Here is a 25,533-nt window from a genome sequence, read left to right on the forward strand (position 1 = left end):
CTGATCTCAAAACAGGCATTAACACAGTTAGTGCTCATTAAGAAAAATACGTCACATCCACAACCTAACCACAAGCGCCACTCTTCTGCACGATGGTAATCAAACAATTTGAAAAAATATAACACAAACGCTTCTAAATCAATAAGATAAACGGACATTAAACACTATTAAGTCTTTCTCTTTACCTAAAAATGCATAAAAAAAACACTTAATTTAAAAAAATTACTCTCCAAAAGCAGTTGCATGCAAAGCATGCTGGGAAATTATTTTTCCAGAACCCAAACTCAAACTAATTGTGTTAACGCAATTAGAAAGAAATCAATAGATTATAGTACATATTCATTTTGTGTTAGACTAATTAAATATATATACTTATTGCTCTTAATGAGGTATTTTACATTAGTTGAACACAATATTAATGTGTCACTTCTAAGAAGGGCTTGAATCATTTTTTTGAGTGTGGTAAGATAGGAATGTGACTGTATTTATATATTGAGCACGTATGTTTCGAGCTTTTAAGAGATGTGTCTCCACGTTTTTGTGGCATGACTTTTGGTTTTGTGCCAGTTTCACGTATTGGTTGCTCAATTGTTTTCCCAATTTTTTTACTGTTGTAGATTGGGGTTAAACAACTTCTAAAGTAAAATGAGATCCTAACCTCAAGCGAAAACAGTTTTAAATTCTGACAAATACAAATATAAACAAATGCTTAAAATGACGTCCACATTTATGCCAAACCCAACTTCATCCTCACGTAAAAACAGTTTAAAAATCATACAAAAATCACAAATCTAACCCCAATCCCAAGCAACAAGGGCAAAAAAAGGCAAAACAATACGTAACCAATACCTGAAACTGGCACAAAAAAGACAGACGTGCCACGGACACGTGAAAACGTCGAAACACGTCACTTAAACCCTCGAAACATTTCGAGCTGAAAAATTGAAAATTAGATCATTGAAATTTGGCTCCTCTTATGATGTCATAAGGGGATCTTTTTATAATAATCCCGCCCCTTAATTTCAAACCACGTCACTGACATTTAGTGCAGAAAGAAAGATAAAGAAAAAAATTGACAGCATTAAGTTTCAATTTTAATAAACCACCATCATCCTGATCAGTGTTTGCACTTCATCAGCTCATTTGCATTTAAAGAACACACCTAATACAGCACATTTTGCTTGAAACTAAAGTGGCAATTTTAAAATGCTATAATAAATTATCTATATGGTACTTTGATATGTCCCCTTAAATAAATCAGATAGCTATCCCATCAGAGAAACAGTGTTTTTTTATTTTTATTTGTATTTTTAATGACTTCTGCATGATTAAAAACCTGCAAATAAATTCTAATTCAACAATTGTGTGAATTTCCTATCAAGGCTTCAGTAAACCAATTTTAAAGTACAATGACTCATGTCTAGAATTAAAAATACTCATTTCAATTTTATGAGTATTTAGTTTTCTCTATTATCATCCTTATATTAGATTCATTACTCTTGTGTTTTGCAGTGATTGTCATCACTTGGGCATTTCAACAAGCTTTGACCATAAACGTCTGCTGAAGCTCACACGAGTGTGTGATAAACCTGAAGTAAAGAGTGAACCTGAAGTAAAGAGTGAACCTGAAGTAAAGAGTAAACCTGAAGTAAAGAGGAAGATAATATGCTTCAGGGACAAGGTACGGTATTTGATGCATTGGGTGCATTGAACTTCTAATGCATTACTCAATTCATTTTGTTTACATTTGAACATCTACACAGCAAAATCCTCAGTTTTAAAATTAATAGGTAGTTTAGAGGAAACGTTCACTTTCTCACTTAGTTTACCAGTATTTTGATACTGATGTGTAAATATCTTACTGGTAAAAAGACGGAACATCGCTGCGTCTGTAAACAGCACATTTTTGTATTTACTGGTAAATTGATTCTGGTAAATTCATGGTAATTTACAGAAACTACTGTGTGAAACAGACTAATGATGGTGAAATTGGTAATAATGGTTTGTTGAAATTGAAACTCAGTTGTGCTGTCAATTATCTTTTCTCTCTCTCTCTCTCTGTAAAAAAGTCCGTAGTTTTTACAAAGAAATACTGGCAGCTGTTACCAGACAGCTTTTGTAAAAATACAACTTAAAACTGTAAAAAACAACAAAGTTGTATGCGTTACAGCAAATTTTATCTGTATACAGAATTTCTTTGATTTATTAACTGTTTAGAAACTCTTATTTTTTTAAAAGTAAAATGCAGATGTGATTGCCAGAAAACCACTGTAAAAATATATGAGCATGTAAACAACTTCTTGAATTTCATTAACTAAATTAATTATATCTTAAAAGGAGACCAGGCACATAGATTGTATCATACAAACAAATACAAAACAACATCAGGGTAAGTTATTAAATGGCTCAGTGTCTACATGAGTCCATTTTACAGAGTTAAAAAGTGACACTTAAATAATGACATGATGAATGAACATTAATGATGAAATAGAGAACAGTCAAAACACAAGTACAACTGAACTACAGACAAAATCTTAGATGAACATTAACTGTAAATAACATATAAACTAGGGCTGTCAATAGATTAAAATATTTAATCTACATTAATCTCATGATTTCACGAGTTAACTCGCGATTAATTGCAAATTAGTCTCACATTTTTATCTGTTCTAAATTTACCCAAATTTAAAACTTTTCAAGTTTTTAATGCTCTAATCAACATGGATTTGGACAAATATATATGCTATATGCAAATGTATGTCTACAACAGCCTGTTTACATTTTCAACAGAACCATCAGCCATAGTTTTATATATGATTTTCCCTTTAGAAGACTTTGTTCTTTCTCCATTTCTGTTTGCTGCTGCATCATTTGTGACTGTGCTGGCAAATTGAGTTGGGATGAGCACATTTTCAAAAATTAGTTATTAATATTTTAATATTCTCTATTAAAAAACTTCAAAACAATGCATGATTTGTTGGAATCTGACAAAACATGACAGAACTATACCTGTTAACGCAGAGCAAAAACAATATCAATATATGACATGTTAAATATATGTTTTTCTTTTATTGTTTAATTTTGACATTGAGGCAGACCGCTTTAAGATACTGTAGGCTAATGCAAGGATTTAATATAATGTTACACAACAGATAGTTTTCCTCAACAGTTAACCAAACATTCACTTCAGATATAACAGATTATAGGTCATACCTGTGTGAATTCTTCCAAAACAGATATTTTTAAAACTGTAATTTTGTGTAGGTGTTATATTGGGGTCGCGCACTCGCGCGTTTGTTTACATGCGCTTCCCCAGCTAGAAATAAAAAGTTCTAAGAACGTTCCCTGAAAGTTCCCGAATGTTCCCAAAAACATTCTGCCAACGTTAAAAGCGGCTAGGTTTTTTTAAGTTCTAGGAACGTTTCTGTTGTCTGAACGTTAGAGTAATGTTACATTTTACCATTTTAAACGTTATGACAATGTCATGTTTTAATGTTTACACAATGTTTAAAACAACAACTGTTTATTATATTGACTTGTTTAATTGTTATGTAAATGATAGAGAAACATTGCATTTTATTATTTTATAAAACATTATTTCTGTATGCAGCAAATATATTGCTGTAGAAAACTCAATCCACTTACTAGGTTTAGATGTTGATGTTTGTTTCATTTTAAGTCACCCTTATTGTGATTAGTGTTTGTTTTAGTTGGTCTCTTGACACTTGACTTTTTGCTTGCTAGTTTTTTCCTGATTGTGTTAACTTTGTGTTAATGCACCACATTTGTTATGAACATGCCAAGTTAATAGTGTTATTCTGCGGTTGTTGGTACATAATGGTAAAGATCATCACCTAATTCATTTACTAATCAAAACTTTATTTTCTGTCAAAAATGTAAACGAGATCCAGTACTTTCACAGCATCCTGTCATCAAGGAGTTTTAGAAACTTTGGACAACAAATATCTGCTATATAATTGGGATGCACAAACATCAAGAATCAGACCACGAATCTCAACCACGGTGACAATCAAATGAAAAACTTCATGCTGCAATGCATGCTGGGTATTAACAAATTACAAACCTCATTCAGGACTCCCAGCATGCACTGCAGCATGGATAAATAAGGATTTTTTTTAACAATTTTAATTGTCACCATGGTTGAGATTCATAGTCTGATTCTTGATGTTTGTGCGTCCCAATTATACAGCAGATATTTTTTGTCCAAAGTTTCTAAAACTCCTTAATGACAAACTGCTGTGAAAGAGTTGGATCTAATATACATTATTGGCAGAAAATAAACTAGGTGATGATCTTTACCATTATGTACCAACAACCACAGAAATACACTTATAACTTTTCATAACAAATGTGGTGCATTACCACAAAGTTAACACAACCAGGAAAAACTAGTAGGCAAAAAGTCAAGTGTCAAGAGACCAACCAAAACAAACACAAATCACAACAAGGGCGACCCAAAACGAAACATCAACATCCAAACCTAGTAAGTGAATTGAGTTTTCTACAGCAATATATTTACTAAACATACAGAAATAATGTTTGCTAAAATAATAAAATGCAATGTTTCTCCACCATCTACACAACAATCAAACAAGTCAATACAATAAACAGCTGCTGTTTCAAACATTGTGTGAACATTAAAACATGACATTGTCATAACGTTTAAAAATGGTAAAATGTAACATTACTCTAACGTTCAGACAACAGAAACGTTCCTAGAACTTAAAAAAAACTAGCCGCTTTTAACGTTGGCAGAATGTTTTTGGGAACATTCGGGAACTTTCAGGGAACGTTCTTAGAACTTTTTATTTCTAGCTGGGTCAGACGTCGGCGGGCTTGTCACTCTTAATAACTCGTTTAGCATCAATCAGGTCCCGAACGTTATCTCTCTTAATAATTATTTTAACATCAAGCAAGTCCTGCAGTCTATTTTCTATCATTTCTGCATGCTTTAAAAACAAAAAGTGAAAGAAGACACAAAGAAGACGCATATTTGCTTTAGATTATGGATTTAGGACGGTACACCTCTCAGGAAACGTACAGATAAAGATCATTTTAGATGTTTAATGATCATTTAGATCATTGGATTCGCTAGACGAGAGCTTAATGTTCTTATTTTTATGAAAACCTCCGACTCATCTAGACAGCGCGGGTCACATACTGCATCTCAATCCATCCAGCTGTGGGCTAGACCAAGTGTCAAACAGAAATTGCGTGTTGCGTTAATCGCGCGTTAATAAATTAGTGGCATTAAAATTAATTCTCCTCTGGTGAGATTAATTCTCCTCTGGTGAGAGCTTGAATGTGTTTATCTGTTATTTACAGTTGATGTTTATGCAAGATTGTGTGTGTGTGTGTGTGTGTTTATTATATAACTTTCACTTTTTACCTTACATTTACATTTACATTTTGTCATTTAGCAGACGCTTTTGTCCAAAGCGACTTACAACTGAGGTAAACAATAGAAGCAATTATAGCAACACAAGAACAGCAATAGTTTTAAAGGTTTTAAAGGCCACGAGCAGAGCCTTAAATTTGATGCGAGCTGCTATAGGAAGCCACTGTAACTTGACAAAGAGAGCAGTGATGTGCGTGGGATCATCAGGATGGAACGACAAGTGGGGTTGAGTGTCGTCAGCATAGCAGTGGTAGGAAAAGACATGTTTTTAAATGACAGAGCCCAGGGATGTCATGTATATCGAAAAGACTAGCAGTCCATGCACAGAGCCTTGAGGCACTTCGTTATCGAGACGTTGGGGTTTGGAGACGTCACCTCTCCAGGATACCCGGAATGACCTACCTGAGAGGTACAACTTGAACCATAGAAGCGCTGTGTCAGAGACACCCATAGACATGAGGGTCGACAGGAGGATGCGGTGGTTGACCGTGTCCAAAGCGGCAGATAGATCCAGTAAGATCAGCACTGATGATTTGGAGGCTGTCCTTGCCTGCCCCGCTTTTGAAACCATACTGATTGCTATCCAGGAGGTTATTTTGTGTGAAGAAAGAGGAGAGCTGGTTGAACGCCTCGCGTTCAAGAGTCTTGGCAATGAAGGGAAGAAGAGAAACAGGTCTGTAGTTCTCTAACATAGCAGGATTGAGTGTGGGTTTCTTCAGCAGCGGGGTTATCCAAGCATCTTGAAATGCTATGGGGAAGGTGCCAGTGGAAAGGGATGAATTGATAATGTGGGGGAGAGCAGGGATAACTGACGGAGAGATGGCCTAAAGGAGATGGGTGGGTATGGGATCTAGCAGCAGAGGTGGGTAATCCATGTGCCATGAGTAAAAGTCCTCTCCAGTATTTTGTTCCAATCACCTGGATTAGCAGTTTTTCAGCAGGAGGTGACCTCCTGGCTCGTTGGTGTTTTAAGCCCTCAACGAAGCCTTCAAGGAATCACTGCCTGGAAGGCACTCCACGCCCCCGAGCATTTCAGCCAATCACAGCACTGGTGCTAGATATCGAGCCTAAAAAGAAACCTAATTTTGGCCTGAGCTTCTTTAGCAACTTATCGATATGTACGTCAAATGCTAGTCTTTCGTCCAACCATATACCCAAATATTTATAGGAACTTACTCTTTCTAATGGTAGACCATTTGAGTTTGTAATTATTATATCCGATACGTTAGAGCGACCCCGGCTAAAAATCATATATTTTGTCTTTTTCGAGTTTAAAACCAATTTTAATGTTTGTTGCAGTATTTAAAAAGCGTTCTGCAATTGTATCATTGCTTGGTTTAAGGAAGATGCTGTAGAATAAATAATTGTATAATCGGCATACAGGTGTAATTTGGCGGAATCTATTCCATAACCTCATTAATATAAATAGAGAATAAAAGAGGAGCTAAACAGATCCTTGAGGGACTCCAGTATTTACTTGAAGGAATGGTGAATTATAATTTTCCGCGGACACATATTGAGTACGATCAGAAAAATTATTTTCAAACCAACTCAGAGCTGCTTCACTAAAGCCTATAAACCGAACTTTCAAAGTCAAAGAAAGTCAAAGATTTATTTAGCCATTTCAACAATACAGTTGAGAGGAATTTGTCTTGGTATGCTCACATTAACAACAATACTAACAGTACAACACATCCCACACATATATCCCCCCTTCCAATATGTGATGTTCTGCTGATGATACTTCTGTACCTCTTGCCTGATGGAAGAAAGGTGAATAGGTAATTTGCCGGGTGATAGGGGTCAGTGATGATATTCCTCGCCTTCTTAATAATTCTGATGTTGTAGTGTGAGGCAATGGTAGACAACCTGCAGCCAATGATCTTAGAGGCTCTGCTTACTACTTTCTCCAGCTGTTGCTTACTCTGACTGGTCGCATTACCATACCAAGACAGGATAGAAAAGGTCAGCACGCTTTCTATGGCAGCTCTGTAGAAATGAGTCATGCCTTTCTTGCTGACCCCAAATTTCCTCAGCTGGTAGAGGAAATAAAGTCTCTGATGGGCTTTGCTTATAATGAGACTGATGTTTAGATCCCATGAAAGGGATTGGTGGATAGTGGTACCCAAGAAACAGAAGGAAGAGACCCTCTCAACAACCTGGTCTCTGATGGAGAGGGGAAGGTGCTGAACTGCCTTCTTTCTGAAGTCCACTATCATCTCTTTCGTCTTAGAGGTATTGAGGATTAAGTTATTAGCCTCACACCACTTCACCAGCCGTTCTACTTCACTCCGATAACCAGTTTCATCCCCGCCAGAGATAAGACCTACTACAGTGGTATCATCTGCGAATTTTAACAGTCTGACTGATGCTGAATTGGATGTAAAGTTATTTGTATAGAAAGAGAATAAGAGTGGAGACAGGACACACCCTTGTGGGGCCCCAATATTAAGGACCCTGGTTGATGACACATGATTATTAATTTTAACATATTGTTTCCTGCAGGACAAAAAATTCAAGATCCATTGACACAGTACTGGATTAACACCTGTGGCTAGTAGAGAGTTATACAACCTAGCAGGGATGATAGTGTTAAATGCTGAACTAAAATCAAGGAACAGGACACGGGCATATGTATTCTTAGACTCTAGGGGCCATATTTTAACGATCTGAAACGCAAGTGCGAAGCGCAAGTGACTTTGTGGGCGGATCTGGGGACGCTGTTACTATTTTCCTAACGGGAGAAATAAGTCTAGCGCCGGGCGCAAATCAATAAGGGGTTGGTCTGAAGTAGGTTCATTATTCATAGGTGTGGTTTGGGCGTAACGTCAAATAAACCAATCAGAACGCTATCCAACATTCCCTTTAAACGCAAGGGCGCAAGTTCAATGGCGGGTTGCTATTATTATGACGGATTTACCAGGTGCACACCAGGAGCGGTTCACAGCCGAGGAGACCCACGTTCTTGTAAGAGCAGTCAAAGACAGAGAAGTTGTTTTGTATGGGGATGGGAGAAACCCGCCCAAATAGCCGCAATTGTCTCATCAGCTGCGCCAAGCACTACAATGATGTCAGGAGACGGGGGGGATCCCAAGCTTGCCAGCATAAATCGGGCACGCCGGGCACACAAAAGGACATCGCTGCGTCCACTCTCACCGCTGAAAGGGTTTGGGGGCTTTGAAATCGGACACAAGAAACGCAAGCAAGGTCCAACCCCAAAGTACAAATCAAGTTCACATACATCAAGGTTTCTTATGAAAACATTTTAATTATTATTTAGATAAAATAAACGTAATACAGCCACACAACAAACTTATGAAAATATTTGAATCGTTGTTTGCATGATAATTGTTTGTCACACAAAATAAATAAAAACTATCACCACAATGATTTCCCTTATCTTATGTATTAATATTTTTATTGTAACAATTTATGATTTGCAAAAATGACTGTTGCATAGATTAGATAAGCAATGCGCGTTGTGCACGGTATACATTATGGTCAAGCATGCGCCCTTAAAATAGCATAATGAACCACGCGCAACGCGCCACTGACTTTAGACTAGTTTTTTGTTAGTAGCGCAATTGTTTTTTGAAACTGCAAAATAGCATAAGAGATGGTTTGCGCCGGAGCACGCCTCCTTTTTTGCGCTGAACCGCCCAGGGAGCGCAAGTTCATTCCCTAGTTTGCCGACGTGCGTCTGTGGAGGGTAAAACCCGCTGTACGCCAGTGCAAAATACGAAATGATACATGCGACACTGACAAAGTCAATTGCGCTGGGTGCAAGATAGGGCCCTAGGTGTTGGAGAATAAAATGTGCACCAATTGACACTGCATCATCCACTCCCCTATTTGGCCTATAGGCAAACTGATGACAGTCCAGTGTAATGTGCGCTGAGCTCCTACAGACTAAGCGCTCAAACACCTTCATAACAACAGATGTGAGTGCAATAGGCCTGTAATCATTAAGGCAGGTGATGTTTTCCTTCTTGGGCACTGGAATAATCATAGCTGATTTAAAGCAAGCAGGTACTATTGAGGAAATGAGAGACCAGTTGAAGATATAAGTGAGTATGGGAGTAAGCTGGTCTGCACAACTCCTCAGCATAGCTGGTGTAATACCATCAATACCATCATTCTGTATGAAGGCCTTTTAAAGATCAACAAATAAGGCAGCACATGACTTTTTGCTGTCTAGTGAGGTGTGAGCAAAAATTAGCTAAGCCCCACCCCTCGGCCAAGCCCCACCCCACCCTCATTATAGGGTCGCTGTAATTTGACAAAGTAAGATGTGATCCTGGATCAACAATCATCTGATCCTGGTTTTAATCAAAGAAACCTCAAATTACCCTTAACTCAAACCCTAAACGTTTTTTACCCCTCAAATTAGTGTGAAACCCTGGCAAGGCCAGAAATTTTCAAAGGAATATGGGTAAAATAGGGTGGACCTCAATGCCTACTCTCAAATAACATAATTTTACTATAGTATTGGTTTAAATGGATTACATTGCGTTTTTTAAATTATAGATCGAATAATTTTCGGATCAGCAAAACTGGGGATGGGAAAATAAAATAACAAATTAAGAAATGATGAGCATATAAAAATAGAAAAGAACAAAGTTAAAAATAAAGTAAGATCTAACAGTAGTATTTAGGTACATGAATAGAATCAAATAAAGTTTAATACTGTCTTCTTTATTATATAAATTAAATATAATTAATCTTTTTAAAGATACAGAAGTGATTTTCCTTTGTTTTCTATTGTTTAATTAATATAAATGACAGAAACACAAGCAGATAAGAACTGCTACTTTCAGACCAACACAAAGATCTGACTTCTTTCTGAACTGTTTGCACTCACTTTAAGGCTATGTTTACATTAATGCGTTTATGCTTTAAAACGCGTTACTTTTGCTACGTTTACGCCTTTCATCTACACTACATCACCGTTTTCGACCCTCATAAACGGATTCGTTCGCAAACGCTGAAGACCCTGTTTTAGTTTGAGAACTCAGACGTTGCTCTGAGTGTAAATGAACGTAGACGGAGTCTTATGTAAACGAACAGCTGATGTTAACGTGACAGCGCATCATTTTCAAAGTAAAAATTATTTTATTCATGTAAATATTGGTTTGCAACGGAGGTTTTGCTAAAAATAGTAAACATCTACCAACCAGCTATTATAAACGCTATATCGGATTGTTTTAACATGTATCCTTTTAGATGTCTGTTTTATATTAATGTTTGAGTATTGTTGGGTTTAATGTGTTTATGTTTTGTTTAAATTTAGTTAGCTTACGAAAGATAGACTGTAATTTTAAACGCAATATAGGCGTTGTAAAGGCCAATATGAAGGGAGAATTGTAATGGGTCAGACATTATTTTCCAGTTTAATGTAAGTTTTGTTTGCTACTTTAAAATGAATTTCGTTTCAGTTAATTTGTCTCTTAATTTTAATCGATGTTTTGTTGATACGTTTTGTGAATATAAATTAATAAAAACAATAAACTCAACGTCATTAATATAATGCTCGTTTAGGCGCTTGGCTTTTAGCTATTTGTGTGTTGCTAGCGGAGGACGTGCACGGACCTCGCACACTTTTAAAAATTAATGCAATAAGCATTTCTGGTAGGCTAAAGCAATACTTCACTTCTTACTATGTTTGATTGAAGTTTGCATTTGCGTACATTTATTTTTGCTTCAAGTTCGCTACTGTTTGCTGTTCACTTGAATGCTTTCTTTTTAAATCATAAAGACCTTTCTGTTTAGTTATAAAATTAAAATTAACCTATTAATCATATTAATATGTTGTAGGGGGAGCTAGAACAGTATAAGTGTTTATGTTTTGTTAAAATTTAGTTAGCTTACGAAAGATAGACTGTAATTTTAAATGCCATATAGGCGTTGCAAAGGCCAATATGAAGGGAGAATTGTAATGGGTCAGACATTATTTTCCAGTTTAATGTAAGTTTTGTTTGCTACTTTAAAATGAATTTCGTTTCAGTTAATTTGTCTCTTAATTTAAATCGATGTTTTGTTGATAAGTTTTGTGAATATAAATTAATAAAAACAATAAACTCAACGTCAATATTATAATGCTCGTTTAGGCGCTTGGCTTTTAGCTATTTGTGCGTTGCTAGCGGAGGACGTGCACGGACCTCGCACACTTTTAAAAATTAATGCAATAAGCATTTCTGGTAGTCTAAAGCAATACTTCACTTCTTACTTTGTTTGATTAAAGTTTGCATTTGCTAAAATTTATTTTTGCTTCAAGTTCGCTACTGTTTAGTACTGTTCACTTGAATGCTTTCTTTTTAAATAATAAAGACCTTTTAATCAAAATTAACCTATTAATCATATTAATATGTTGTAGGGGGGAAATAGAACAGATTTTTATAGGTTCAAAAATAGTGTCTGTTATAGTTGCCAGCAAAGGACCCATGTATGAAATTTTGTCAATATCGCACACCCCTAGGCTGCGTAAACGTGCAAAGGTAAGCTATTATTAGAGTAATAAGTTATTTTACACTTTTATGCGCATGCCCAGTTACGTGATTGGTCATGTTTCATGCGTTTATGGTGGTGTATAGTGTGGATGAAGATTCTTTTAAAAATGCCAGTATAAACGAGGATCGTTTTCATTTTAAAATGCCGTTTTAAAACGCAAATGCTCTAATGTAAACATGGCCTAAGACATAACTGAATGTTTTTATGAGCATAGATGCCAAGACTGTGGTATTTCAAAATAATTTTTTGTTTGCATGCTCGTGCGTCCGCTTATGTGTGTGTGTCATTGTCTGTGCGCACACATAACAGCTCACTTTAACATCTTGCGCTCAAATTGTTTAAAATCGCTTGCATGTTAACATTTGCAAGGTTTAAAAAACACATGCAAAAGTTAACTTTCTATAAATAGTTATTTATTTCTAAATGATGCGTATTTGAGTGATTAGTATTAAAGAGACTATAAAGGCTATCATTTATGCGTGATTTCTTCTGCTGTCCAATAAAATATTTTGTGTTTCTTTTGACTTGGTGGACCAGCTGTCAATTTGAGTGTGTAGCCTCGCCACTGTTATGATATCATAGTTTGAGAAGAATAAAAAACCCTAACCCTAAAGATTACTAAATATTCCTTCCATCACTGGGGTGAAAATAATCCACACGCAGACAAAGACATTGGGCCCTATTTTAACGATCTAAGCACATTGTCTAAAGCGCACAGCGCAACGTCTAAATGCGCGTGTCCGAATCCACTTTTGCTAATTTAATGACGGGAAAAATGGTTTGTGCGCCGAGCGCGCGGTCGAAAAGGGTTGGTCCTATTGTAATGGGAGTATTTTGGGCGTAACGTGCAGTAAACCAATAAGAGTCACAGCTCTCATCCCCTTTAAAAGCAAGTTGCGCTGGCGCTATGTCTAATCCCTATTTAGATGACGAACTTTGTAAACTGAAAAACTAAACGGAGGTAGAAGATCCCCAGTTTAAGATTAATGTTAAATAATTGTGTTGTTTTTCACTTGTATTGAAATTGTTATTTTTTTATTAAAACCTTTAAAACCCGTTTTCTTTTAATCATGGAAGTAAACAAGCAGGCTTGTAATTGCTTTAAATGTCAAAAAATAATTTACAAGTATGTAAGATAAGGTTTGTACTCTAAAAATACTTTATTTGTAACAAACAGGAGATAAAGAATTTACAAACGGCTCTCCGCAAGTTTCAGCACTTTGGACAGCGTTTTTTTAGCAAAGAGTTTTTTAAGCATTACTTAAAAATGTTTCTCATCTCACCATATCCACAGGTACAGAGTCATCATATACAATAAATCCGCGAGGTAGCATTTTAAAAAAACATTTAAAAACAGATGCATTTGTTTAAAGCAAAGCATTTATTTACTTACCAGGCTACAGGTGAAGCAGCTCTTTGCGCCTTCTAACATCTCATAATCGCTCCTCATTTATAAATATGTCCAAGAGACTCAATAATAATCTTTTACATTCAATCCTTTAATCTTTCATATTTAAAAGCATTTTTGTGCTGCTGCGCATTCGTGTACTTTGTGATAAGCAAACCCGCGTTGTCCTCCCGTTTAGCGCATATTACTAATGCGCTCTTTAAATAACATAAAACACATTGCGCCATTGACTTTAGACTTTAGACCAGGTTTTTGTTGGTCAATGGCGTAGTCTACAAAGTGGCAATGCTAACATTTTCATCATATGACCCCTTTAAGTTATGCGGTAGACCACAACACTAACTAAACGTGGATAAATTAAACACGGATGTCTACATCTGTCCTAACCTAAGTCAACAACGTATTTAAACGTTATCTTTAAATCTCTAACGTAACATTAGCCTAACATTAGAAAACATTAACGTTAGCTTCTAGCTGCGTTGTACATCATGTCACTTACGTTAATAGCTTCATTAACGTACCTGTAAATAACCAAGATAACAAATGTTATTTGTAATAGCAATGGTGTTCTGAATGATTTGTGTAAATATTGTAGCATCAAACTAACAGAGAGGTAACTTACTCTTGATAAAGATGGTAAAAAGGCTTGTCCTGAAAATGTATGCTGAAGCTTTTCATCAAACTTCTCAACAATAAAATTATTAATATAACCTTCCAATGCATAGTTAAAGGGAAATTCCGCCCCAAAACGGAATCTAGGGTGTTTTTTCGTTGTTAACGAGTCAAACTTTCATTTAAAAGCATATTTATGACTGAAGAGCAACATTTAAGATATTTAAGATGTTCGTTTTCTGGTAAACTGGCCTTTGAATGGGAGTGAACAGGGCACGTCGCATGAGTGCACAAAATCTCCACCTCCACAACACCAAGAAGGCTCGACACAACGCGATACCCCACTCGAAGCACCACGTGGGCCTCCACACATGAACGCGAGCACCGAGAACATTGCCCGTGTACACAGACTCCAGCAAAAGCGAAAAGCCTGGAACAACTTACCGTGCTGTTAAACTGCGTCCCGCCGCCATCTTGCCAGTCATGAGCAATCGATCTCAGAATGCGACATAAGGAGGAAGGAGAGTAAAGATGGATAGCTCCTAAAGCATAGTTCCATATAAATGCACGGATAATTTGTTGTTTTGTCTCAAGTGAAAAACAATATTGACCCTGTAGTTGAAAAAGTAGCGTCCTATGGAGTCCATTCAATCGCATTCTGAAATCGATTGCTCATGACTGGCAATATGGCGGCGGGACGCAGTTTAACAGCACGGTAAGTTGTTCCAAACTTTTCGCTTTTACTAAAATCTGTGTACACAAACAATGTTCTCAATGCTCGCGTTCATGTGTAGAGACCCACGTGATACTTCGAGTAAAGTATCACGTTGTGTCGAGCCTTCTTAGTGTTGTAAAAATAGAGATTTTGTGCACTCATGCGACATGCCCTATTCACTCCCATTCAAAGGCCAGTTTACCAGAAAACGAACATCTTAAATATCTTAAATGTTGCTCTTCAGTCATAAATATGCTTTTAAATGAAAGTTTGACTCGTTAACAACGAAAAAACACCCTAAATTCCGTTTTAGGGCGGAATTTCCCTTTAAGGCCCTTTTGGTAACTTTGAGATGATATATAGTCTTTCTGTCTCCAAAGATCATCAATTGCCTCCTGTGAAATGTCTCCTACTGTCACAGTCATATTTTCACCATATCATTCAGTTATTTCTTGAATGTTCTGAATATAAAAATATTGCAGAAGAAAACACAATTCACTTATTAAGTTTATATGTTGATGTTTTGTTTCATTTAAAGTGACCAATATGGTGATTAGTATTCGCTTTAGTTGCACTATAAAACCAGTCAATTGTTTTTTTTTCTTACAGGAGAGAGACAATATTTATGACATGTTTCGCACCCGATATAATCTGCATCGTCAGGCCTACCAGCACAAGACGGTCAATATCATTGAGATAATGTGAGTTGTCTAATTTTAACACACATAATAACATTAATTATTTATATTAATTTTTGCTTTTTAGCTACATTATAATGATCATAGTCTATCACTGCATTCATTGGTCAAATGAGTTAATACAATAATGACTTTGTGTTGCCCATACATGTGGGCTTGGTGGGGCCAATGTAGGCACCATACTTGTCCGCAAGATCCATGCTGGTCCCATCTGACTTAGCCCACATGAACCTTATACTAAAGCCAATGTGGACTAAACCAAAGCCAAATATGGGTGTGGTTGGGTTGAAGAAGTGATGAAGTTAATTAGATAATGAAGAGATGAATGAAGTGATGATTGACCATTAATGATAAATACCTGCTGTTAATAAACAGAATCAATAAAGAAAGAACAAAAAATCAATAAAGATGAACAAAAAGAAAAAAAGAGAAAACACCAGCAGAACCACAACAACTATAAACATTCTATAAACATTTCTTGGAGTAGCCAATGTTTACAGCAAAATCCCCAGAGTTAAATTAATGCTTCTCAGTGTTCCACACAAATTAAATTAAGAGTCACTCTCCAACTTTATCCTCTCTCACACCACCTCTGTTTGAAACCTAAAATTGCATTTTACATCTTACTTGTAAAGTTATTTATAAACGTAGGTTTAGATGTTGGCTTTGATTTATTTAAAGTCACCATCATGGTGATCAGTGTTTGTTTTAGTTGGACACTTGGTTTTAGCAATACTGTGTGTTATATTTGTTATTGCAAGCAAAATACAATGTTGCAATTCTGTTATGGTGGTTACTACATAATGTTGAACATCTTCATCTAGAAAATGTATTTATTTCTTTAATGTTTGCTCGTTTATCAGATGTATCTTTCTTTCTCTCTCTCTTGTTAATGTGATACTATAATAGGAGATCTGGCGCTTTCAAGGCAATTTGTCATTCTGAAGATTTTAAAACAATGTGTACTTAAAAATTAACTGTGGTGCACTTTAAACACACAAACATCAAGTCTCAGAGTAGGAATCTCAACAATGGTGACAAAGAAAATTGTCAAAATGTTCATGATTTTTTTTCATGCTGCAGTGCATTCTGGGAATTCTGGATAAGATTTGTAATTTGTTGATTGATACCCAGAATGCATTGCAGCATGAAGAATATCATTTTATGGTCACCATTGTTGAGATCCATTCTCTGATTCTTGATGTTTGTGTGTCTAAATTAGTGTTTCAAATTTCTTTAGAATGACAAAAAGTACAGATACCTAACTGTAAAAATTATTCCACTACAAGTTACCAATTTAAATACAACTTGAGTAAAAGTATTAAAGTGACCCAATTTAAAAGTACTTAAGTATTTTTACTCGTACTGAATGTTGGCTCAAAGATGCACTAGTCCTCAACACAAAGAGATATTGTAGGTCAGTGAAAACCAAGAAAGTTTATTCATGAGGTTTTACTTAATATAGAAAAGAAATCAAACACCTCCAAATTTTGACCTGGCAGAACAAACACAGATTAAACATTGTCATAGTCTTTTGACTAAAATTTAATTGAGTTTTAGTCATATTTTATTCAACTAAATGCCATGAGATTTTAGTCTAGAAATCTACATTTAATTTAAACCCATTTAATTTTAGTCTAGTGTCATTGTGTACTTGAATGTGCCATGCTGACAAATATATAGCCTAACTTTGTGATATATATATATATGGTAACACTTTACAATAAGGTTCATTAGTTAACACTAGTCAGCTACACTAGTTAACATGAACTAATAATGAACTGCACTTATACAGCATTTAATAATCTTTGTTAATGTTAATTTCAAAAATTACTAATACTTTATTAAAATCTTGTTAACATTAGTTAATGGACTCTGAACTAACATGAACAAACAATTAAAGCTTAAATTTTATTAACTAACATTAACAAAGATGAATAAATACTGTAACAAATGTATTGCTCATGGTTTGTTCAAGTTAGTTAATACATTAACTAATGTTAACTAATGAACCTTATTGTAAAGTGTTACCAAATATTCTTATATAGGCATATCCTAAAAAAGTTATAATCTTAATATTTCAGAAGTTCCAGTATTAGAGTCCCGTAGGTTGTTACGTAACAGTAACAGAAATATGATAATGCATATTAAAAACGTGAAGTTGTTCATTTGAAAGATTAATTGAAAACATATGTAGTAGATGTAACGTAACACCACTATCTCACATTAAGTGCACTACATTTCTTCAGTCATGCATCCCTCTTTACAGTAAATACATTACAGCATACTTGGTTAAATGTGAGGACAGTGAAATTGTACACTTATTATCAATCTTATTATGCACTCTAAAAAACAAACGGTGCTATATAGCACCAAAACTGTTGCTTTGGATTGTAACGATAGAAGAACCATTTTTAGTGCCATATAGCACCGGTGAAGCACCAGTGAAGCACCTGTGTAGAACCATATAGTGCTATGTAGAACCATATGTGGTGCTATAGTGATGCTATATGGCCCCTATATGGTTCTACACAGGTGCTTCACTGGTGCTTCAATGGTGCGTCACCGGTGCTATATGGCACTAGAATGGTTCTTCTATGGTTACGATCCAGGGCAACAGTTTTGGTGCTATATAGCACCATTTGTTTTTTTAGAGTGTGTACTTAAGTTACTCACACAATCAGTACAGGACATCGCTGGTTTATTTAGGCTTATATAGTAAGTTATATCAAGTTATGTAGCTGATAAACATCAGTATATAAAGCATTTGTGCTTGCCTTTGAGTTGCGGGATGACCCTCCTGCGATCGCGCTTCACTTTTGTTTTGATTGTAGCATCAAAGTTTACCAAAGGGTCCCGTGACAGAATCAAATGTGATATGCATCCATATGTTTGCTATTTATCTCTTCTCTCAGACCAGACGCGAACTTTTCTCTACAGTTTATGACATACGCAGCACGCAGATGTCTCGCTACGATGGCTCAACTCAAGCAATTCAGCGTTTGACATCAAAGTACCGCGAGACCAGACTTCTCCATATGCATTTGATTCGCTCTCGCAGTACTTTGATTTCATACAATTGCCCTGCGTAGCGCCAAATGAAGTCCCTCAGTTGTGTGTGTGCGTCTAACCTCGCGACCACAGATTCTATCCATCATTACCCTCTGACACTTTCGTCTCGTTTTTATTCGTTGATGAATAATCAATGTAGCGAGTAACGGTAAGTGTTATTTAAAATGTAGTGAAGTAAAGAGTACAAATACCCAATCAAAAATGTCATTGAGTAGAGAGTAAAAGTTGCTTATATTTTTGATACTCAGTACAAGTACAAAGTAGCCAAAAAATACTTAAGTACAGTAACGAAGTACATTTACACCTCTGGGGGACACCAAAGATTTAGTTTACATCTTAAAAAATCTCATAATATGACCCCTTTAACTCTGGTGATTTTGCTGTCTAAACTGGCTCCACAGAGAAATTTTTCTTTAATTTTTTTGTAGTTGTTGTGGTTCTGCTGGTCTTTTCTCTTTTTTTCTCTTCTTGTTTATATTTCTTTAGTGATCTGTTTATTAACGGCAGGCGTTATCTAATTAACTTTATCACTTCTTCGACCCATCCACACCCATAGTTGGCTTTAGTTTAGTCCACATTGGCTTAGTTTCTACAGAAGGTTCATGTGGGCTAAGTCAGATGGGGCCAGCATGGAACTTGGAGACAAACCAACTTGGGACCCATATTGCAAGCCCATATGATGCCTAAATTGGCCCCACCAAGCAATGTTGGCTGGGACTGTATCGCAGTATTAGAGTAACGTGATGTCACTGTGATCATCACGTGAGCTCACATGTTTACTGGGATGAGTTTCTTTTTATATTAGGATTAAAGATGCCCTGTTAAAAGCTGATGCCTACTTTAAGATCTCCAATGCCATAGACAACACATCGGAATCACTGGATAAATACACAGGACTGACAGGTCAGCTGAAAGCATGAATGTGGCACTAAATAAAGTAAAGGATTGGGGGATATCATACTCACTTATGGTACATCTTGTATTTTAAAATTATCCTGTACTAACAGATCATATTTTGGAGAAGATCTTGTATCCTGACTTTGATACCCAAAATCTACCAGAGGATACCAAAAAGAAGCTGGAGGAAGCCAGAAAAATATTGGAGAATATCGCCAAGAGACGTCTGCCAAAGTTTATAAAAGAGGCCAGACTACCAGACAAAGAAAACATCCAAAAGGTAGGAGAACTGTTTACAAGTGAAACTGTGGACAAGTGAATTAAATTGTTTATAGTATAAAAGATGCTTTACAATTAAAATAGTAATGCTAATAACTCTATTGAAATACATATTGACATTTAAATGTATTTAGCAGTTGATGTCTTACAGCTAACAAGCTTACAACAAAATAACTATTATGAACTTTCATATAATCCAAGTGGTGTCCCAGATAGCAAACAATCATTGAAAATGTTAAAAACGGACAAATTGTCAATGTTTATATGATTGAATAAATATCAAGTTTGCAACCTCCATTAATATTGAAAAATATAGAAAATTCAACAAACCACCAATAATAATAATCAGCGTTTGCTGTAATTCGGCTCTTGACTCTTGTGATTTAAATGTTAAGTTTTCTTTGACTGTTGAGGCAGTTTCTTATAAATACATCTGCTATAACGAAGAAAACTAAGATTCAATGACCCTCATTTATCAAAAGTGCTGGATCTCATTTACATTATTGACAGAGAATAAACTTTTAATTTAGTAAATTAATTAGGTAATGATCTTTACCATTATGTACCATGCACCACAGAATTACACTATTAACTTTACACGTTCATAACAAATGTGGTGCATCAACACAAAGCCAACACAACCAGGAAAAAAACCAGCAAGCACAAAGTCAAGTGTCAAGAGCCCAACTAAAACAAACACTAATCACAATAATGGTGACTATAAATGAAACAAAACATCAACATCTAAACCTAATAAGTGAATTGTGTTTTCTACAGCAATATATTTACTGAACATTCAGAAATAATGTTATATAAAATAATAAAATGCAATGTTTCTCTATCATTTACATAACAATTAAACAAGTCAATATAATAAACAGTTGTTGTTTTAAACATTGTGTGAACATTCAAACATGATATTGTCATAACGTTTAAAAATGGCAAAATGCAACATTACTCCAACGTTCAGACAACAGAAACGTTCCCAGAACCCAAAGAAAACTGGACACTTTTAACGTTGGCAGAATGTTTTTGGGAACCTTGGGAACTTTCAGGGAACGTTCTTAGAACTTTTTTCTGCTAGCTGGGAGATCCGCCAACGACAGACACACGGCTCCTCTTGTTGACTGAGTCACTCTGAGTGACGCGAGAAGTTCACTCACAGGACCCATGTAGGAGCGGGCGGCTCTGTCTGGGACTCACAAGATCATGTTCTTGCGCGGATGAGTGACTGTGTGGCTGCATTAACCAAAGCCTACATCGTGGATCTTTTAAGTCAATCTGAAACAGGACACGTTCCTCTCACTTCCAAGTCAACAAAGCCTGACATCTTCTAAACGTGGTGTTGATATATTTGTCGTTATGAAATTAAACGAAGCTTTTAAAATTATGTAATTGATAATGTTCCCACAGACATGCATGTTTTTTACGAGTTCCTTGGGTCACATGAGCCCTTTTTTTGCGAGCAGAAGAGTTATAAGGTGTGTTCGAGATCATCCGGCGCTGCGCAGACCGATCCGCGAGGTTTGCCGCTTGCAGCCGAGGGAGGAACTGAAGACAGAGCTGTCAAGCCGGACACCTGCTGCTTGCCGTAGTGACGTGTGCGCCGTGTTTCCTTGTTATTAATCGCGAATGAAGTGAATTAAATGCTGAATTTGATAAAAACAAACCTTTTAATAAAAAGTTGCAACCAGAAACATTTTATATCGAATAATTTAATTGCTGCTTATACTGTATACCTGAAAATAACGGGAAACAAGCCTATATTATTAAAATACCAATAGAGTTTGCTATTTTAATTTTATTACATGGCACAATATAACATATTTATGCATATTAATGTATTTTTTCTTGTTTTAAAACATGAATTTATAATGTTTATTAGTGGAACTAAAGGTTGGATTAAACTTGAAACGCACGTGATCGTTGTCATCAGTGAGGCGACCAATCACGTAAAGCTGTTACGTCATCACAACTCCGGGCAGCCGCTCTGGAGAAGCTGCACCGGCTGAGCTAGCCGGCTACTCTCGAAACGCTCTCGCGGTACTTAAAGGGGTCATAGCGTGAAAATCAGACTTTTTCCATTTTTAAGTGCTATAATTGGGTCCGCAGTGCTTCTATCAACCTAGAAAATGTAATCAAGATTAACCCAGTAACTTTGATTGGGTGAGCCATTTTCTGCAAACGTGTGAAAAATTAGGTCGTTCAGAATTTGCCTGTTTTGTGAGGTAGGTAGTAAGGCGAATTACAATAATACCGCCCCCTTTATCTGCAATATCCAACCACAGCACTGCCATAGTGCAGAGAGAAAGAGAGAAAAGAAAAAGTACTTGACAGCCCAATTGAGTTTCAATTACAACAAACCACCATCATTGTGATCAGTGGTTGTACTTCATCCGCTCATTTGCATTTTAAACGACACACCCAAAAACGGCTCACTTTTGCTCAGGCCTACAAATTATAAATTTTTACATGCTATAATAAATTAGCTGTGGAGTATTTTGAGCTAAAACTTCACATACACACTCTGGGGACAGCAAAGATTTATTTTACATCTTAAAAATATGTCATAATATGACCCCTTTAAAAACCATATGACACAGTCACGTGCCTGCAGCGCCAGCTGAAGTCGGACAAAATTACTAACCCGAATGCACTGCTTCAAGTCAGCCACCGATCGGTCTGCGCAGCGCCGCATGAAGTCGAACACACCTACTGACTCGTAGCTGCAAGCGTGATCTGAGTTGCTTCCCTGATAGCCATAAGCTCCGGAACGGATCCGCTCCGGTTGGCATTAGTATGACGTAGCAATTGGGAGATTTTGACCAAGTGACTCAAATGACTCAAGTGACTCGCACAACCCGGATCATATTAGTAAGTGACTCAGAATAACCCGAATCCTTAAAAAGATCCTGGTTGACCATCATTACTTATGACATCATAAGGAAAGCCAAATTTCAATGACCTATTTTTGCACACACCTACAAAGTGGCAATGCTAACATTTTCATGCCATGGCCCCTTTAAAATTGATACTTTGTAGGTGCAAGCAAAAATGTGCCGTTTTTGGGTGTGTCCTTTTAAATGCAAATGAGCTAATGACATGGAAACACTGATCACCATGATGGAGGTTTGTTGAAAATGAAATGAGAGAATGTCACCATTGATGATTCATGTGCTGATTTTCAATGTCTGTAAATATGTCGAAAAATTCTGGGAATCAACAAATTACAAATATCACTCAGGACTCCCGGCATGTGCTGCGGCATGGATAAATAATGTACTTTTTCTTTGTCACCATTGTTGAGATTCAAACTTTATATTTGTGCATAATTTTTAAAAAACTTTAAGACAAACTGCTGTGAGAGTTTTCATATACATTATTGACAAAAAAACTTTTGATGAATGTGTAAGGGTGTTTTCACACATGTTGGTGTGCAACAAATTACATTGTATCATTTTTCAGTTAGTGCGGTTTGTGTTCACCCCCCACATTTCAACGACAACCAGCCTGATAGGAAGAGCGAATCTAGCAAGATATGGAGACAAATGATGCACGTCTTTGCGAAGGTTCTTTGCTTTAACGTGAAATTGCACAACTACTCTATTAAAACCCTTCTTACGGAGCTGTTTGCTAAAAATAATGAAAGTGTCACTATTTTTGTGTGTGGAGGACAGCTATGCATTTATGAAATCATCAGCTCACACCGCCAGGAGACAGCGAATCTCTGCAACTGACCATGATGGCTTTATTTGTTGTTTACCCACAACATAACACCTGGCTCACGTCACGACGGAGGCCTAGTGGCTCAAACATGTGGAGAACTTCCTGTTTTTGGTTCGTCCGAGGTCGAACAGTGTTCACACCACAGATGGGTCGCATCAGAGTTCGGCGACAGCTGCTCCAAGACAACCTGTTTAGAGCGGTCTCGGAGCGGCCGTTTAGTGCGCACCAGAGTGCAGCTGTTGTGTTCACACTGACTCAAACGAACTGTAATCAGACCGACACGTCATTTGGGCTGACCTAAACAGTGTATGTGTGAAACCCAGAATCATTCTTAAAATGTAAACAAAAAAACAAGACATGTTTAATGTTGACAGAACGTTTTTGGGAACGTTGGGAACTTTCAAGCAACAGTCTCAGAACTTTTCTCTGTAAGCTGAGAAGGTCATGGACTGACCCAGACAGTATAGACATGAGCTGCACCACAGTCAGACGTTTCATGGTTGCTGGGTTGATGCTGTTTGTTTTGAACATTTGGTCTATATGACCTTCAGCAAAAAAGGAAACATGTTCTATAAATTATATGTTTTACTTCATTAGCTTTTGAATTCAAATCAAACTAACCCTGATCTTTTCAAACTTTACAGGATGTACTACAGAACAATTGGAGCAAGGCAGTGAAAGAATGCAACCCAAACATGAATCCAGAAGATTTTGTGGTTGATGTATGTTGCTGTATGTTCAGGTTATATTTAAAATGTACCTCTCTGTTGGAGTTATTTACTTGGAAATGTCCTCTCATCTAGATGGTTAAAATGGATCATGGAATGAAAGGGAAAGACCTCACTGAAAATGTCTACTTCTACAAAAAAAGTGACCCCACAAAAGCCTTCAAGATTAATAAGAATGAGGTACATGTGCTCTATTAAACTGAACAAAACAAATGTTAAACAGTACATGTTATGAGTTCTCATATAAGAAAGATATAATAAACCAGGGGTTTTCAATTCTAGTCCTCGCCCCACCCCTAGGAAGTAAGCAAGTAAACTTTATTAATATACTGTTACACATTTTTCTCAGCAGAGCTGACCAAAGTGCTGAACAAAATCAAAAGATAAAACAGGCAGGCCAAACAATAAAACTAGGGATCGACCGATATGGATTTTTTTGTGCCGATGCCGATACCGATTTTTTTCCCATCAGCCTTAGCCGATGACCGATACAGTCTGCCGATTTTCTTTAGCCGATATTTGGAGCCGATACTGCTTTTGCTCATTCAGTTTTTATCATAAAAATGACACAATGATTTTACATTTAAAAAAGGAACATTTATTGAACTATATTTAACAAATAGTAAAAACAGGTGAGGTAGAACAAGTAAGAAAATTCAGGGCTGCTTAAAATATATAAATAAAATAATTACACCATTGCACACAGTAGCAGCAACCAAGCAGCATAACAAGGGGAACACTTTACTTTATCCATGAAAGTAACCAACTATTTACAACCTATTTAATGCTTAGGTCTTAAGTTTTAGTGCACTTAACTTAATCTTTTGTAGAGCAAATGTCTTTCATAAGAAGACCAGGAAAATGTAAACAGCAATACTGATCAAAAAACAACTTAAAAAGAATTCTGAATAACATGCGGATTGCCCCACTTCTGTATCTCACACACCCTAGTGCCCTATAATAACTGCGAGGGATAGTTAGTTTGCCTCAGCTCGCTTGAAATGCATAAAACTGAACAAACACATGAGGATTTGTGTACGGACTTCGGTCAGATAGTAGAGCGCGTGCACGTGGGAGAGGTGCAGTGAGAGAGACATGGATGAGAGAGTGCATGTATCTTTGCGCTCCCAGTGAACGGAAATGTTGACAAAACTTACAAAATAACACTTCTCAGGTCACATAAAAGTCATGTGGGAACTGCTCGGAACTAAGTGCTTTGGGTCGAATTCCTTATTTTTTTTTCGCTGACGAACATTCCGCGAAACTCCGCGTTAACAACCATAAACGTATGCAACCATGAACTGCGCTATCCACAATGACGAGAAACTATCAGCAATGGATATTGATTTTTAGCCTTTTACTACTACATATATTTATGGAGATGAGAATTAAAAACCCAGCATGTCCAGCTATGATCAGCTGTTCGGTTGATCACATGACCTGCGTTTGCTTGCGGCATTATGAGCACGCGT

The 25,533-nt window shown here is 36.5% G+C and overlaps 1 protein-coding gene across 1 annotated transcript in view; it reads left to right on the top strand.

The window, feature by feature from the left end:
- Window positions 1–25,533, top strand: part of LOC141354697 (deoxynucleoside triphosphate triphosphohydrolase SAMHD1-like) — a 39,429-nt gene that overhangs the window by 12,714 nt on the left and 1,182 nt on the right. The window contains exons 7-12 of the mRNA XM_073860053.1: window positions 1,513–1,681; window positions 15,271–15,362; window positions 19,237–19,334; window positions 19,439–19,608; window positions 23,978–24,055; window positions 24,137–24,241. Coding sequence (XP_073716154.1) covers window positions 1,513–1,681; window positions 15,271–15,362; window positions 19,237–19,334; window positions 19,439–19,608; window positions 23,978–24,055; window positions 24,137–24,241 — 712 coding nt within the window. The remainder of the gene's footprint in view (window positions 1–1,512; window positions 1,682–15,270; window positions 15,363–19,236; window positions 19,335–19,438; window positions 19,609–23,977; window positions 24,056–24,136; window positions 24,242–25,533) is intronic.

The sequence above is a fragment of the Misgurnus anguillicaudatus genome, chromosome 3 (genome assembly GCF_027580225.2).
Source record: "Misgurnus anguillicaudatus chromosome 3, ASM2758022v2, whole genome shotgun sequence".
Classification (NCBI taxonomy): Eukaryota; Metazoa; Chordata; class Actinopteri; order Cypriniformes; family Cobitidae; genus Misgurnus; species Misgurnus anguillicaudatus.